The sequence below is a fragment of the Nelusetta ayraudi genome, unplaced genomic scaffold, assembly GCF_046127955.1.
Source record: "Nelusetta ayraudi isolate G7.1 ecotype Tasmania unplaced genomic scaffold, CSIRO-AGI_Nayr_v1 ptg000060l, whole genome shotgun sequence".
Lineage (NCBI taxonomy): Eukaryota > Metazoa > Chordata > Actinopteri > Tetraodontiformes > Monacanthidae > Nelusetta > Nelusetta ayraudi.
In genome coordinates this window covers 2,479,054-2,497,131 of record NW_027466110.1, presented here as the reverse complement: position 1 = coordinate 2,497,131, position 18,078 = coordinate 2,479,054, and the positions used below count along the sequence as shown (strand labels likewise).

At 47.9% G+C, this 18,078-nt stretch overlaps 1 protein-coding gene across 1 annotated transcript; it reads left to right on the top strand.

The window, feature by feature from the left end:
- Window positions 1-15: 15 nt before the first annotated feature.
- LOC142897481 (UPF0524 protein C3orf70 homolog B-like) lies at window positions 16-15,231 on the top strand. Its single transcript, XM_076039860.1, has 2 exons — window positions 16-898; window positions 12,546-15,231. The coding sequence occupies exons 1-2, from the start codon at window positions 715-717 to the stop codon at window positions 13,313-13,315; spliced, it is 954 nt and encodes a 317-aa protein (XP_075895975.1). The 5' UTR covers window positions 16-714; the 3' UTR covers window positions 13,316-15,231.
- The last annotated feature ends 2,847 nt before the right edge of the window (window positions 15,232-18,078 follow it).

Sequence of the window (18,078 nt, the reverse complement as noted above, 5' to 3'; positions counted from 1 at the left end):
CTTCCTCCTCCTCTTCCTCCCCCAAAGGATCGATGAAAGCGCGGATGCGTGTTTGAAGTGCGCCAAGCAGCTGCGTCTTCTTTTGTGTGCGAGCGTGCGCGCGTGCGGTGCGCGCGCCTACCACCACCACCACCACCACCACGACGACGACGACGACTCCTCCCGCTTGATGCGATGAAGTTCAGGCGCGCGTCACCACCGCCAGCGCGCACAGGAGCTTCCTGACGGCGCGAGGAGGAGGTGGAGAAGAACGAGGAGCAGGAGGAGGAGGAAGCAGCAGCGCGACCATGGGAGCCGTCTAACGTGCCATTACGCGTCGTTAGTTGGCGTCTCCCCACTTTGTTTCTTTACATATATTTTTTTATTTTTTTATTTTTTTTTAAAGCGAGGCGGCCGGGGCGGCGGGGTGCCCCCCTCCTCGGTAGCTGGGAACAGGATACAGAGAAGCCGAGATGTCCGTCCATATTTTCTACCACCTCCTTCTCCTCCACCCCAGCTGAAAGCTTCCAGGGACGCCGTGGAGCTGACAACCCACATACACACCTCGGCTAAACCCGTCACGGTTATGTTGTAGTTGGGTTGTTTTTTGTTGTTTTTTTCCTTCCACAACCCCCCCCCCCCCTTCGAACGTACGTGAGCTGCGTCGGCTGTTGCGGGTTTTTTTTTTTTTCCTCCCCCCCCCCAACGCCTCGGAACGACCCGGGAGATGTTGCCATGGCCGCTTCGGGAGCACAGAAGTGTCCGAAGAGTGAGAAGTTGGACGAGGCGCAGGCTTTGGCCAAGAGCTGCGCGGGGAGACCGGACTTCTTGCCGTGCGACGGACTCTCCATCTGCGCGACGCACAGCCACGGGAAGTGCTTCAAGCTGCACTGGTGCTGCCACCTGGGATGGTGTCACTGTGAGTTGGCTTTCTTCAATTATTACTGTTGCCCTGCGAGCTCTTTATGTGGCCACATATTGCATCATTGTCCATTCGCTGGGCGTGGACGTAAGAAACCCGCGTTTGAAACCGCCTCAAAGCGCGTAGGAGAGCAGAGGAGTGCGCGCGTGTGCGTGTACATTTTTAGCCCTTTAAAGTGTGTAACGCGACATTCCACTTGCGAGGAATGCGCGTTGAGCAGACTTTTCGGACTTGCCTGTGTGGCAGCTGCGTCTGCTGCCCCCAGCGGTCGTGTTCGGTATGTCACTAAAGTGTCACGCAAGTCTTGTTTGCAGCCTTGAAAACCCACTTCAGCAGCACGTTGAACACGTTTATCTGACAGACTGATTGATGCACCAAATCCCAGACGAATAAGGGAAAAATGCGCATTTACATAAAACATGTATAATGTTCTGTGTTTTAATAACTTGCAACAGTAATTGCCATCAATTGGTGCTTGCACATAGGGAGGTAGTGTTTGTTTTTCATATAGTTAAGAAGAGTGCATCCACACATGGTGCATTGTCATTAAGAAGTAACAAGCCAACCATTATGTGGATAAAGACAATTTCTGTGAACATGAACGGTTGCCGTTGGACAGTTGGAATGTTGGAATTTGACTAAATTCTCAAATTTCGCAAAGGGGCCTAAGTCAGTCAGTGAGTCTTAATATTATATTCTCTCAAAACAAAATAATAATAATAATAATAATAATAATAATAATAATAATAATAATAATAACAATAATAATAATAATAATGATGATGTCCAACCTCATTGATGCAGCTATTTTGATTCTTTCATCATATCAGACGAAAGCCTTCAAAGAGTCCACGCTCACTACCCTTAAACGTGAGTGCAATGACGTGTTTCGCAGGAATAAATCAAAAGAATTGCAGGAAGGGAAAAAAAAAAAAAAAAATGAACGCAACCCACGGCCAGAACTTCCTTTGTTTCCGGACAGTGGGGAAGTGCCCGGAGACGTCACGCACTGTACTCATCACTTTCATTTCTGCTACGAATGAAACGCTATTCATCACAATGTCAACAAGTAACTTGAAAGGATCGAAACCAGCGATGACTGGATGGAGTGTTTTTTTTGTTTTTTTTTCCACACAGCCTCATTTGTATGCAGCTTCGCTCTTCTGGCCATTCGAAACCCTCATCATCGTGATCGACAAGAACACTTTCATTTATTTTTAGTCACTACTGTGTACTCTGCTGGAGTGCGTTTGAGGCAATAACGGAGAAGCGTGTGTAAATCCACGGCCATAAAGACTCCCCAGCAAATGTGCATTTTGTTACCGTAGGAGAAGCAAAGTTCAGCCATTCATGCATAGTTTTGAGTCTTTTCATTCATAAAATCACATATTTTCAATTCTTTAGGCTTGCCTTTTCAGGCTGATGGGCTCTATCTGCCTTTTCATGGCATTTGTTGGATAAATACAGAAATCATCCTTTGTTCAGACATCGTCGGGCAGGCAGGCAGCTCAGACATTTGATTAAATGTGACTCGCCAGTTTGAGCCCGTCTCAATGTAATTTAATTGATGGCGGGATTAAAAGTAAACGGCAGCAGCTCCGGGTTGGAAACAGACTATTTCCCTCTGGCTCGCAGAAGTGTCCGATGGCGTTTCTAACAAGCGCCTCCCGACACTTCCTCCCATGCGAAACCTCCCTCCGACCTGACAGACTGCCACAGAATCACATTAGCCCCGGCAGCGGACCTGACAGGATGTCCGTCTCTTTGTGCGGCCCCGATTCATCCCAACTCTGGCTTCCCTGAAAATCCTCAGATCAGTGTAAAACACAATCAGCCATCCACTGTGCACCGGGCACTTGGGTGGGAGGCCTGGGGGGGGGGTTAGGCTTACAGTCTTCCACTGCACAAGTCACATTGTAATCTTTGCCGCGCAACCATTGGATTTAGACGTGTGCTGCCTGGGACGGGAACGAACCGAGTTAGTGGCAGGAAATAAGGAATTCTCTCCGACATTTGTTGCCACGTCACTTCCTGGATATCACTTAGCACAGTTTGGAGTTTCAGCGGAAACTCTCAGACTCGGTGTAGCAGCAGTTTTATTCAGTGTTGTTGGCATGTTGGCTTTGGTTTAGACTTAGCGTTCATTATTATTTTTGACACAAGGTGGCAGCAGTAGGGAAAAGCAGATATGTTGGTTGCATAGGTGAGAGGAAGGGTTGGGGCACAGGAAGTGGGAGAGCACATAGGTTGTCACCATGGATGTATTATAAGAACTTGATACTGGACTGGCAATATGGCGGCATGCCAATTCTTCCCAGTGGCCACTCAAGGTACTGCAGCAAAAAAAAAATCCCATGGGCCGAAAAGCATTTTTCCCATAGACTGCAATACAAAAATAAACGCCTTTAAAACGGCTGACAGGACGACTGTGACCTGAAACGCGATTCATAGCAAATCTTTCTATTGTATAGTTTTTTCAGTTATGGTCTTTTAGTCATTTATGAAAATGATAAAGGCCAGAAAATCACCAGAAAAGATTTTATTCCCAGCGTGACGTCAAAACGTCGTACGTGACAAAAACACTCCTGTGCACGTAATGGCAAGAGTGGAATTGGTTCGAACTGAAGTCCTTAAGGAATGACAGAAAATTGCCATTACACTCAGCCCTCCACCTTTTTTTTTAATTTTTTCTAAACATTCATCACCTTCAATGAAAGAGATGTGTTGCTCTGCAGCACTGGATTTCCTTTGTCCCCTCCTGTTTTCTTTTTTTTTTTTTTTGATGCAGTTGTGTTCCGACAGAGGCAGCCACATCGCAGTGGAGCTTCTCACCTTCACGTTTCTTTGCGCCACATTTCACAGGTTCTCTTCCTCCTCAGGAAGCAGCAGAGAGAGAGAGAGAGGGAGAGAGAGCTGTGAGAGTCAAGTAAAGTGGCTTTAGAAGGCTGGATGGGGAGGATCCCAGAGTCTCGCTACGTGACTCGGCGTGCAAAGAGTTAAAACGCTGTAAAATGGTGCGCTCTTATCTCCTCACGTTTTCGCGTTTGTCGCCTGGAGTATAAACCAAAGATGATAATTATGCATTCACCACGGGGAGTGTTGCTCGACTGCCTCTATAATTATATCTTTAATGGCTTTCCAGCCAAACAAATTTCAAAAGCTCTGGTTAAACCCAGCTAGGCTTCTGTTTTTTTTGTTTTTTTTTTTAGTTCTCTTGTGTTTTTTATTTTTTATTTTCTGCACAGCCACAAATTGTTTTCCATTATCTTACCTGTTGGAGCAGCATGGGGTTATTACCTCCGACTCCATTCCTGCTTTCTGCTTTTTTTCACATGCAAACAAAGCACCTGCAACTTATTTCGCCTCCTTTCAGCGTCAACTGTCAGGGAAAACTAATTTTCTCCTCAGCCGCAGCCGCGGCTGCCATGAAAACGATGTCACAGCTGACGACGGCGATGATGACGACCTTCCATTGTCTTCCCCTCACTTGTAGCTAAATAAAAACGTCTGGCAGAGGGAGGAAAAAAAAAAACAACATGCTGGAGAAACGTCAGTGGCCGTAGGTGGAGACCACGTTTCCAGCTGGCGACAACATCAGTCCAAGTCTCTCGTTAGCCACAATTAACTGTGTTTAGTGTCACTGCCAATATGTCATGTCTAATGAGAGCCTTTGCTCACTGCAACACTGAAACCACCTGGGCTCAAGATTTTTTTTTCCTATCCTCCGTTTTTTTTTTTATGTGCGTGTCAGCCGCGCACTGATTACAATTACTAGCCAGCGCAACCAATTTCCTCGTCAGGGAACTCTTGGACAGTCTGCAAGTGGCCACCTCTCCATCGGCTCTGCCAGTTTTCCCGTGATTTTCCTTCGTAAGAAGCGAGCACGCTGGCAATTTGCAGCTTCTAAGCTGAAGCCTGAACGAGGAATGGTTTCACTTCAGGAATTTGAGGCTCGCTGGACAAAGAAAGGCAGAAAAATTCCTGGCAGCCAAATCGCTGGAAATATGTGAGAGCAATCAGAGTGCAGCCTATGTTTTACTTCACAGCAACCCAGAAACAAACGTTGCACCAAGAATTGATGTTTGCTCTTCAGCCATTTGTCTGTTTTTGGACTCAGTCAGCAATTATATTGATGTTTGTGTTTTTAGAGCAAATTTTCCAGAAAGTAGGTGACCCAGTTTTGTAGTTTTATAACTTAGGTGAATGTTATGTCCCTGCATCAATAACTGCAGAGCACTAGTGCAGTTTTTCTTGATATTTGGAAAGATGATAGTGTAAAAACTACTGTATAGCAGGAAACACCAACCAGTATCACACAGCCTCTTGCATGTTCTCTTTTTAATGTTTTTTTCATAACAACCAACTGTTTATCCTGCAGGAACCCAACCATTATTTAGTGTTTGCGACATATTGTCCTGTGCATACCCTTCTACCCTCTAAAGTAGCTGCAGGACCTCAGCCTGAGCGTGTCTGGATTGTTGTGCTGCTGAATTTACCTCCACCTGTGTTGACTAATTCAAGATGCTTCACAGTGCAGGATCGCAAGAAACCTCTCCTATTAATAAAGGATCAATACGTTTTCAGCACTGACCTGAGGGGAAGTTTTTCTCCTCACTCTGGGATTGATCTTTCATATCGGGAAACTGCAACCTTCCGACCACTTTGGCTGCTGCATTCTGGCTTTGGAAACCCTGCAGCTCCAAGTCAAAATTCTGCTTTCATCGTCATCAACTCACGGCAGCTCAGTTGCAAACCTACTTCTCATGAGCTGTAATATGGCCATAATATTTTGCAAATGGCCCTCAGCTGTTGTATACATTACAGTCTGTTACAACCATGCACTCTGAATTTTAATTTTATTATGCTAATTACAATACAATACAATTATGCTAACACATCAGTGCATCTTTTATTTTGCTTTTAAATCGCTTTAGGAATATTCACATTTAAGAATGAGGACGGTGGATTTGTTTATCTATTTCTCCAGCTGTTTTCCTCTGCTAGCAAGGATCTCCTAAAGTCGACTTGGGGAAAAAGTGTTGTCGAAAGTAAGAAAGAGAGAAAATCCAAACCGATCCTTAAAGGCCTAGCTCTGGGCTCAGCATGCTCAGGAGAAACCAGAGTCGGAGGGTTGCATTTCTCCACAGCGGGGACGGACTAAATAGTGGATTTGAACCGCCTGTAAGCTGGGAACAGCCTTTTTTTCCCCTCCCGGAGGCATGAGACAGGAAAACAGGAAGGGCAGTGTTACATGATGTCGGGTGAACGCCGTCCACCCGCTTGAAACCTGAAACCCTCGTCCGTCCCAGCTGGAGCCTCTGTGTTGGAGAGGGCTGGAGCGCAAATAGCAGCGGATGTGCTCGCAGACCCAAATCCACAAGCTCAATAATGGGTGCAGCTGCTGCTGATAAACGATAACAATGTGCCGAAATAATTGTTTTCGCTCCCCCGGCTGTGTCGCCCTGTGCCGAAGCGTCGCACTTACAGCCAGAGATCTGTTAGCTTCGGTTGCAGTAAAGTACCGGCTCTGCTGACATCACGCTGAAGGGGGCGCTAACAACCCCGTCTCCGCAGAGGCTCAGATATAAGCCGATATAAAAATGACATAATCTTGCGCTCATTCATCTCGAGTGCATCGCCGAGCTATTCCCGACAAGCGGACCTGAGTGTGTGCTCCCTCCCAGCTGCTCTCCGCAGTAACGGACGTGTCAGAGTGATGGGAGAACCTGAGAGGATGGATGGATGGATGGATGCGGCATTATTCACAGAGCGTGTAGCGCGGCAGAGAGCAGCCATCAGGCTCCCAGGCGGAGACTGCAGAGAACAGAGGAGGCAAAATGGAAGACTGACATGCGGGAGACGGGAGATGTTGGGTCACAGGGGTCGAGGACGTGGGTTCGATTCTCATCTGAAACATTTCAGTGCTGTACAAAAGTCACGCTCGTCACTGGGACTGCTGTGAGTGTGAGTGTGGATGGTTGTTTTTCTCTCTCTAGCTGCGTTTCCATCACAGTCTTTCGCAAAATAAAAGCAATATTTCTAAAATTTTACCACCAAAAAAACCACCCCATGGGAGCGTGAAAAACCTTTTAGCCATATTTGAGAGGTTTTTCCAAGTTTATGAGCACAGCAGAATTGGTGATAGAAAGTAGACGGATGTCTTTTGAAACAGTTATGAAAGAAAGTTACGCCTGGATCTGGACATCCACCTCCACCTCTCTACTTCCTTGTCACCTCCTCTGCTTCAAACTCGTAGCTCCCCTATTACAATGTCGCTCTCCTCGACTTACTTCCTCCTTTTAATGCCTCCAACTGGCTCATTTGCATCTCTTCCACCCCCAGGCCCCCGCCCCTCCGACTCTTATTCATCCGTCCCCAGTGAACTTGTTGCTTTTGGCAGCGTTTAAGGATAACTCCATGAAAGGCTTTCCAGCTATGAAGATAAGAGGGGGGAAAAGAAGCGGTGGAGTCACTCGCCTTATTGTGTCAACACTACGTGCTTGTGTATTACTGCATTTTCTTCCGCTCTCGCCGTCACCGTAGGTGTGAAGCGGCGGGTCTGCAGGTTTATTTTAGGTTCTGGACTGGGTGACTCGCCGTGGTACCGCTCGTGCCTTTTTAATGTACTGTTGATTACGCTGGACCCAGAAGTGTTTGCCAATTAGAAGGCAATAGACTGCAACGTAACGTCGACTAACCAGAAACAAACATCCATTCCCATTTAAAGAGCCAAATATATCCTCTCGCCTTCTGCGGCGTAGATGCTCGTCGGCGTCCAAAAGAACCAATTGAATTTGTGTTCATTACCATCAACACGGGCGCTAATTCAATCCCACACACCGATCCTACATGAGCCCTTTTATGCTGCCGTACGTCCTCATTTCACTAAAACAGGATTTCTGCAAATGAGTTCATCACAAAACTGACCTTTTTTTTCTTCTCTCCTCCAAGTAACACGCAACCTTAATGAAGGAGAAGATTATTTTTAGTTTTTCCAAGTTCGAGCGATTAACTAACAAAGCCCTGATTGGCTCGCTGGGCGCCATCGACGGGGCAGGCAGTTCAGGAAGTTACTGAAATATGAACTTCAGGACAAAATGATCCTACAGAAACATCTCTCATGGTGATCTCCAACCGGGAGGTCAAGGATGTTAAATATCTGTGATGTGGACATTTTATTAGCTGTGTGTGCGTGTGTGTGTGTATGTGTGCGTGTGTGTGCTGTGACTTTTTTTTTTTTGTTGGCGAGGAAATGCAAATGCACAAATAGAGCAGAAGAAGAGAGTGCAGAGGCCGCTCAAGAACTGACAGCGTTATGCCCACCACTGAGCAACATCGAGGGATGGAGAATTTCAATAACGCTGCTCTCACACACACACACACACACACACACACACACACACACACACACACAGCCTTCGCTGGCTGTCAGTGCTGGTGTTTTTCCTTGTGAACAGCGAAGCCCTTCTGTCGGCCTGACACACATGCATTATGCATTTCCAGCAGCCAATATTATGACGCGAGTTGTACACACTTAAGCAGCGTCCAGATATTGTTCTCCATCTCCTCTATCCTTTTTTTTTTCATTTTATTTGTTGAGTCTAGTTTATAATGAGGCGGTGGCAGAATGGAGGATTGAGGATAAATTAATCAACACACGGACGCAATAGGAATGAATACGAGATTCGTTAAAATCGTCAGAGGAGGAAGATGGGTCCCAAGCTTTGAAGCAGCCATTGTTACAGCGTCTTTTTAAATGGATTTTGATGATGTTTGTATGACTCGGAGTCGGTGGTGGGGGTGATCTTGAACGTTCCCTCATGCCTTTGTCGGTTATCGGTGAACTCCCATCTGTCTTCAGAGAGGGATTACAAAGTACAACCCTTGTTGTTCAATATTAAGTATTCCCTCAACCAGCCTTGAATTAATGCATCCTACAGTTGATGAAATGCAATGTGTGCGTCTGCCAGATTCATTTAGATATTTTTTTTGGGAGAGATCTGTTTGAGCTCATGAATAATCGGCTGCTTTGCTACTCATTAGAAAAACATTAAAACTAGGACCCACTTACAAACTCAAAATACTGACAACCACTGTTGCTAGTGGTTCCTAATGTGCCAGTGGATGTATAAGTCTACACTTACAAGGTTCTTTTTAAAGCCATCTAGCCAAGTGAGGTTGGACATCACGCTGCCACATAACACTGAGACAGCCCAGAGTGCTGTTGCTGTAACAGTGGCGCTACACAGAGCAAAGGGGCGGCGGCAGTCAGTGGGGAGAGTAATACGGTTTGGTCCATGAACTCCATCTAGACAGCACCTGGTTCCCAGTTAAGTGGGATAAATCTCACAAGTAATGTACCGTCTTCTGGGGATGATCAGGGGGGTGGGGTGGGTGAGGAGGAGGAAGAGGAGGAGGAGGAAGAGGAGGAGGAGGAGGAGGAGGAGGAGGAGGAGGAGGAGGAGGAGGAGGAGGAGGAGGAGGAGGAATCGTTGCAGATTAATTCTGCAGATACTCTCTGCAAATGGACGCGCGAGGCGGTCTTCCTTCTGGGAGGCTCTGAAGTCAGCCACTGTCAACGCGGATTAGCTTCCCCGGGTCTTTTAATTTGTGTCTGCGCATCTGTTTGTCCCCGTTGCGTTGCTCTTGCAGTTTGAAACCCCCCCCCCCCCTCCCCCGCTGCTGCCCCGGACGGATGAAGGCAATACGCTGCTAAAGTAAATGTCAAAATGTTACCTTCCACAGCTCTGGCTCCCACTTACTGCAGCTGTGTTGTCTGGCTGAATGGGCTCCTCTCGGTGTGAGCACGGACCATTGAGTTTCTGCCATTAAGCGGAGGGCCACTACTGTTGGCCACTCTTGTGCATATTGATATTAGCTGCAGTGTTTCGTGTCAATCATGTTTACAAAGGATTGGAGCCCGTGTCACAGCCTCTTAGTGATTCCATTTAGAAAGAGCTTGTCACGTGAATGCAGCTCGGGTGGGTTTTTTTTTTTTTTTTAATAGCATGCGCACGTCGTTTAGCTGACCTTCGATGACTAATCACTGTCGTCGTCGTCATGCTTCGGCCCTGCTCTGAAGTACTGCGCTGGGGTTTTTTTTTCTCTCTCCCTCTTCCCTTTCTTTTTTAGCATAACCTGGGAGAGACGTAGATTGAATCTGCACCCCGGCTGGCGAAACAAAAGACAAGGACACCCGAGTGAGAGGAAGCGATGCGTAGGCCTGTCATCTTCTGTAGTTTCTCTCTCTCCAGGGAGCCAGTTAAACACACGTCTGTGCTCCACTATTCAGGCAGCGCGGCTCCGACTCGGAGGCAGTGGGCTGCAAACAATGAGCAACATTTGGGAGCAGTCATTTAGCACGAGCGTCACCAGTAACGCGGGCGCCGGAGTGAAAAGCAAACTTCACATTCGAGAGACGCTCGCAAATTTGCACATGAATGTGGCCATTTTCCAGGACAAATTGAAAGCTCCTCAGTCAATTGGAAGGCGCGAGCGACGCGGCCCCGACACAATTGTCTTGGCTATTTCAACTGTCAACTTCCAGATGTACAGACGGAACCTCGGAATACATTCTCGCTCGCCGAGCTGGGTTCGCTTTGATCTGTACCAGATATTAACTATTTGATTTGGTCAGCATTGGGGCGTAGGGTGCGGAATATCATCATCATCGGCGGACGGACTGCCGCCCGAAAGTCCTGAAATGTAAACATTTTTCTACATTTCTGGCTGCAGCTCTGCCTGAGATGGTGGCGGCTGATGATGGGTTTCCTTCTTCCACCGTGACCCCTTTGCGTCTGCACACAAAGCGTGTCCTTGCTCAGGGCTGAAGCTAACAATGATGTTTCTTATTACTGTAATTATACCGTTGCAGCCACCGTGAGCATTAGATAAATAGCGAGAGCAGCTTGCCGGATGGGAAGGGTCACGCTATTGACGGATGTGCAGATGCGTTGCCTAAGAATGTAAATGTTGTCAGTAACGAAGTGTGGGGGAGAAACAAAACGCATTTTTAAAATCACAAGCAAACCGCAAAACAAGAGAAACAGGGCCAAGTGTCGAAGGACGGAAGATAACAAGTTGTAAATTCACACTTTTCAAGAATCAAAGCTTCCTGTTTTCAGATATAAACGCCGCGGTTGGGTCTCCTGCCAAATGGTTTTGGCAAGATCACGTACTTCCAGTGTTGCATTATTTATAATTGTTTATTTATTTATGTTTTATTTTTTGCAACAGACTACAAAGCAACAGTCTTCAAAAAATGTTTTCTGCTCTTTAAGTTGGTACAACTGCTGCAGTCGATCTCAAAGCGATCACAAAGCCACATTATCAGTATCTCTATTTTACTATAATTGGTCCATTATCACTTATTGTGTATGTTCATTTTATACAAGCACGCACTCAAATCCAAAAGAATCCAAAGCTCAGGGTGGCGATAAAAAAAAGTTCAGTAAAAGTAAGAAGCTATGAATAATATTTCAGAGCTGGGCCAGAAAGTGGAAGAGGGTGATTATTCTTTGTGGGCATCACCTACACACACAGTTGCATCACCGTATGACCTGATACTAAAATGAGAGCAGTGGCTGCAGCTGCTTTCTTTTTTGAAGACAGACGACCACAGCGAGAAAGTCAAAGTAGGTCTGAGCCTCGTCGTGCCGACGCTTGCCTGTTCGTGAAACGCTAAGATCCAACGCCTCTGCCCTGCCGTGTCGGCCGACATGCAAATGCAAAGGCAGGTCACGCGGCAACAAAGGCTCCCCGAGGTAGAGGAGCGAGCGAAGGCGTCGATAAGAGAAGAAATGACACGGAAGCCGTGGTTGCAGAGCAGCTTGCACAGCAAGCAGGAGGCGTAAACAGTGCAGCCTGCAATTATTGACAGACTTTTGCTATTTTTCTTGAGGGGAGCCACATTGGCATGTGACAATGTATCGCAAAGCATTCAACAGCAATAATTCTAATAATTCTTTCTCCCCAACAAAGATCTCGTGGAATCGTTGGGAATGAGCTGATCTTTTCATTCCCAACCTGAGGCCGCCAGAGCTTTAAATGTTTGTGGTTGTCTTTAAACGAGAGGATTCGTGCAGCGTGCGTTGACTTTCAACTACACCTCCCACAATGTATGCGGATTTTCTCGCCTACAAAGTGACGATCGCTGGATTCTTCGCTGTGTTGGTCGGCAGAGGCTTTGAACAGAGCTAATGCCACAACTTGGCTTCAGGAGATATTCCTCCTTTTGTTTCTTAACTTTGAAAAAAATCATTGATTGAGGGAGCAATGTGGGTTTCCTAACTGGACGACATCAAGGCACGTATGTCTTAATAGCAGAACTGCAGCGTGTACTGGGTACTTCTCATCTGTTCAAATGCAGCTACGGTTTTGGTAACCTGATTACGTTATAAACAAATACAGAGACTGTTATTTTGCTACATGTTACGGAATTAATACACTTTAAATAGTTAAATAGTTCAATTTGAAAGCTTCCTTAATGCTGACGTGAACTTCGGTGCAAATGACTTTGTTCATCGATGTATTTGCTGCCTTGTCTGACATTGGTTTGGTCTCAAACTCAGTTTCACGAACACGCTTCTCTTATTTCTTCCACCCCCCACCCCCTTCTCTCCACCACCGCCTCCTCCCTTTGCAGGCAAGTACGTATACCAGCCCATGACCAACGTGTGCCATCTGCCCAGCACGGCCGTGCCGCCCGCCGGGGCCGAGTGCAGCGGCACCATGGACCTGTCCCTGTCGCTGGCCGAGCGCTTCCTCAAGCTGGCGCCCTGCTTCCAGTCGCCGCCGCCGCTCGAGTCGCCCAAGTACTGCGTCATCTCCGACCTGTTCACCGACGACTACATCGTCAAGCGCATCAACGGCAAGATGTGCTACGTGCAGCGGCCGCCGCCGCCGCTGCCCGAGCCCCCGTGTGCCCTCTCGCCGACCCCGCCCCCCGCGCCTCACGTGCCCGCCAGTCGAGCTCAGCCGCGCCGACCGGCCAAGCCCGCCGCGCTGACTCATCGCGGCCCCGCGGGGGCGCCGCAGCCCCCGCCGCCAGCGCCGGCGCCGACCGTGCAGGCGGCCCAGCAGGTGCACAGCGAACACAAACCCTCCCCCGTGGATAAGATAAAAGGCCACAAAATGGACCACTGCTCCTCGCCGTCCAGCTCCGAGGACTCCGGCATCAACGCGCTGGGACTGCACTACCTGGAGTCCTGCGAGGACGAGAGCGAGGAGGAGGAGGAGGAGGAGGAGGAGGAGGAGGGCGGCGAGGGGCGGGGGGAGGAGGGCGAGGACGAGGACGAGCTGAGCACGGACGGGAACTCCAGCCCCGGCAGCCTGTGGGATCAGGACGACTGCTCTCTGCTCTCCCCCTCCAAGTCCATGATAGAGATCATCGAGAAGATCGAAACAACTGTGTAACTGCCGCCGAGGGGGAGCAGCGTCTTATTACACACGAAACCGCCACCGTGAGGATTTAACCCGACATGGGACTGAGAGGACTGGAAGCCCCCCCCCCCCCGATTTCCAGGGGCTCTCTGGTGTGTGCCGCTATTATTATTATTATTATTATGACGATTCTTTTTTTTTTTTCCGGCAGGCGTCCAAGGACGATGTGTGCGCGCTCACACGCAAGCCTCTTCTCCTCCACCCCCCCCTGCATGGAGTGAAATCCTTTTTTTTTTTTTGTAGAACTCGTAATAAAAACAGCAGACAGGAGGAGGGAAAAAAAAGCACAGGAGAAACAACAAGCACATTCACCCGAGGCCAAACCGAGGAAATGCCTGCCGACTTGGTCTAGTAAAGGAGGCAGACGTGGAGGAGCGGGAGGTTTTCACGCTGCCACGCTTTGCTCTCTTTGGAGGACTGGAGCGAAATAACCTGCGAACAAGAAGGTTTTCCGACATTTTTCCTTTCTAAACGAGAGGGTGAAAATGTTCTCTCGTTAGCAATGAGGCTGTCGCGCTAATTCAGCGCCGACGCAGCTCACGAGCCCCCAGCGTGTGTCTCCCCCCCCCCCCCACCCTTTTGTCCCTGGTCAGAGGCGCCGCCCACGCGCCTGAGTAACTCAGACGCTTGAGCGTAATTGAAGTACAAGGCCAGCTACCTCTCACAGGCCTCCAGTACGTCAGCCTTTTACCCTGTTAATTACTCAGCTCCGAATCTGCAGGGACACACACACACACACACACAGACGTGCACACACACACACACACACACACACACACGCTCGCTCGCACACGGCAACTTCGATCACGTTAGCAGCACCAGTTCGTCTGCACTTTACAACACGGGCGCTGCACGCCACGCAGGTAGGTCGGTGTTTGACAATCAAGACTCGCACACAAGCACAACGCTATGTATCGTACGTCGCATCTGCCAGCGGGGAACCCAATGACCAATTAAAAATAAATAAATAATAAAATCCATTTATCAGGCATTTTTCAGAACGCCTTCAGTTGGGTGATGGCGCCGCACACGGCAGCGCCGATGCTCAAGGTCAGGGGGGATCGCTGAGCAGGAGATGAGATGGCAGAGTCAGCAGGAGTCACAGCAGAAGGTTGAAAATGATGTGGTTGAGAGGGAACAATGACGGAAACATTCCCCCCTTGCTAGGTAGAAATATATAAATACATATATACTTATAATGTTAAACTTGATATTAAATCTGCATCGTTACTTGCTTGGCAGTGAGATGTTTTGTGACGCCAGGTGAAGGTGGAGGGCGTGGGGTGGGCAGGGGCGGGGCTAGGGGGAGGGGCTAGACTAGAGGTCCAGAGTTCAAGCTAACTGGTTGCGCAAATGTAAAGAGAAATGCCAAGTAAGTAGGTCTTGTGTGATATTGTGACTGACGGACATGACGTTATAATAGAGCCAATGAAATATCAGCTGCCCCCCCCCCCCATTCCCACTGGTCGGTCCAAGGACAGTAGGCAAGGCCTAAACAAAGCAAAGCAAACAATTTAGTCCCTTCAAAGTGATCGACGACGCTCGGAACACTGGCAGTTATGTAACGCTAGAACGCAGGATGAGTGAGAGAGAGAGAGAAAAGAAGAGGAGAGGAAACAAAAAACATCAAATCATTTTGCATGGCGGCTTTTCATTTGCGACAGTCGGAAACTAATTGAACAAATTATTGATTCAGAGTGAGCAAATCCTGTGTCTGTATTCCAATTAAGACCTATTTAAGGAATAGCTCAGAACAGTACACTGAACATAGCCCTCCACGATGCGGTTTAAGAAAAAAAAAAAACATGTTTGTTGTATTACTGTTACATCCTTATATTATTATTATTCTTATTATTATTATTTTCTTATAAATAAATCCTAATAAACCTTACCGATTTGTCTGCCTCAAACTTTCTTTTGGAGCCTGTGAATGAGAAGAATGTGGGTGTTTTCTACAAATCACAAATGGTTTGAAAAGAGAGAAAAGGAACTTGGTTGGCGTGCTCTGAGGGCGCTCTGAAAGCGTGAAGAAAGAAGGGAAAGGTCAGGCTCGATGAAACGGGGGGCGGGGGGGGAAAGCGAGGTTGTGCAACAATTAATGATGCATCAACTGAGAGGCTGCCTAAACTTTTTAATTTGCGGAACTCACAAAAGCAAGGCGGCTGTCAGCTCGCAGCCAAAGACTGAAAAAGGTCAGACTTGTAGCTCCTTGTAAATTAAAACCAAACTTAATTTAGCACATAAAGGCCGGGCGCCTTCAATCGGCAGCCAGGTTGTTGTTTTCTACAGCCGTGTTGTTGGAAAAAGAGGCGTCATAAACGCCGAGGCAAATGGAAATCTCGTTTTCTGTGGCGCGACTGCCATCGACTTCACCTCTGTGTCGTCAGAATGGAACAACTCGTGAGCCGTCGGAACGACTGCGGGGACTTGACTCAATCTGGAACGGGCTCTTCCTCTTTTCCTTCAGCGACTTTGAACAATTAGACACAATCGGCTTTAGTTTTGTCGTTCTTGTTGGCATAACATGATGCCATGGGGAAATTGACCTTTGACATTGTGGAACGCAAATGTCATCGGTTTATCGTATTGTTGGTTTATCCCGTGTGTGTGTGTGTGTGTGTGTGTGTGTGTGTGTGTGTGTGTGTGTGTGTGTGTGTGTGTGTGTGTGCGCGCTGCACAAGTGACCTTTGTCATTCGTCCAAAACCCGAACCACTCGCTCTCTTTTGTCTGAGTGAAAATTTATTTCCACACTCAAGAAAGTGAGACGCAAGCGAAGAGCGGCAGACAGAGGAGAAGGAAGAGGAAGGAAGGAAGGATGGTTTGATTCATTTCCTGTTCTTTTTTCAGAGGCCAAATGAAAACGGAGATTCTGACCCGGCTGCCTGACGTAAACCACAGGAATTGATTTTGTTGTTGTTGTAATCTTTATATGGATTACAATGTTGCTTAACCCAGTAATAAACTTGATTTGTCGAGGCTGCACCATTTGACTTGTAACTGACCCCACAGCCGTGTTTACATGAGCTGCAATTGGTTTTCAAATCCCGAAGAAGTCAAGTGCCGGTAGAAACACGCTGGTTCATTAAAAACTTTTAATTATTTTTTCTTTTGGCCTGCCTCTGTGCCTTCGTTTCATTTATTTATTTATTTATTTATTTATTTAAAGGTTATGACTTATTGATTCCTAAAGCGGAGTGCAAGTTCAGACACTCCACCTTTTATTTATTTATTTTTATTTTTGGTCTCAAACTTTTGAATCTCCTTTGAAAAGCACTCAAGTATCCTCCGGCCAGATGACTAATGGTCTCCGGAGAGTCGTCGGAATAGCAAAGTAGAGCGCGCGGCGCTCTAAAAGTGAGTCATTACTTTAGCCGCGCTTGTTTTCCTCCTCCGAGTCGTGTTGAGACGTTTCTTGTTTTTCTTTCTCACGTTCCCTCCTTGAACCCCCCCTGCCGCCGCCGCCGCCGCCGCTATTATTAAAACGCAACGCCGACGGTGACCACCGGCGGACATGACGCATGGAGAGCATCCCCGCTCCTTCACCCGGGCTCTGAAGACACAGGGAAGAAGCAGACTCTGGACTTTGGTCTGGACAACGTAGATGAGGAAGATGCTGAGGGTGGACACTTCACCAGGCTGCAGGAGTTCTAATGTGGGAGGTACGATACGATACGATACGATACGATACAATACGATACAATACAATACAGCACAGCAGCCTCCACCTTTCACCCCCTTTGCTGTCATTTATTGATCCTCACCAAGCCATAGATTGTACTGCTGTGTCCTCGGGAGTGGAGGTGATGGAGGTGGAGGTGGATGGTGGTGCTGGTGGGGGTTTTCCCCTACCTTCTTTCCCTGCCTGCACACTTCATCTCACAGCTGATTTTTATGAGAGCCGATGCAAGTGTCTCCGGCTCACCTTGACTAGCGGCCCAGATTGATTTCTCCTCTTCTCCTGCTGCATTGCGCGCCCATCGATTGTTTGGACTTGGAAGGACGGCCGAGGAAATGCTAATTGTCTCGTACCGATGTGAAGAGCGTCAACTTAATAGGCGGGAGGGCGGAGGCGGAACGGCCGTCCAGGGTTCCGCACAGCAGAAGGCAGGGGAGCGAGTGGAAGGGGAAGAGGAGGGGTGGGAGGGAAAATGAAGGCGAGATGAGAAGGGAAGCAGGAGAGCGTGAAAGAACTGCAGCGAGGGGCGAAGGAGAGGGAGCTCCATTGAAAGGATGATGATGCAAGCGCGTGCAAAGTCTTTAAATGGACTGTGGGAAGTTCAACATTTTGAAATTATTTCTGATATTTTTTTTTTTTACCCGTTCAGAAGCTACAGAGAGATTTCATGAGGAGATGCTGCTGCTGCTGCTGCCGCTGCTGCCGCTGCTGCTGCTGCTGCTGCTGCTGCTGCTGCTGCTGCTGCTTAATCCCTCGCAGCAAAGTCACTCAACTGGCAGCCACCTAGAGCAGCGGAAAGCTCTCGCACACTCTCCTGCACACACACACACACACACACTTTGTGTCCGTGCGCGCACACAAAGATACACTCCAAATCAAAAAATGTCCTTGTTCAAGGTCTGCCTCACAAGCAGGGCTGGCAACAGCTCCAGTCGCTCCGGCAGTGGCGATGTCAGCTTTTTCTCTTTTTCAGTGTCTTCAAACACGTTTATCTTCCATGGGAATTTTTTTGGTTCCTTTTTAATTTCATCTAATAGCGGTTTCCCTTCGGAGGCCCTT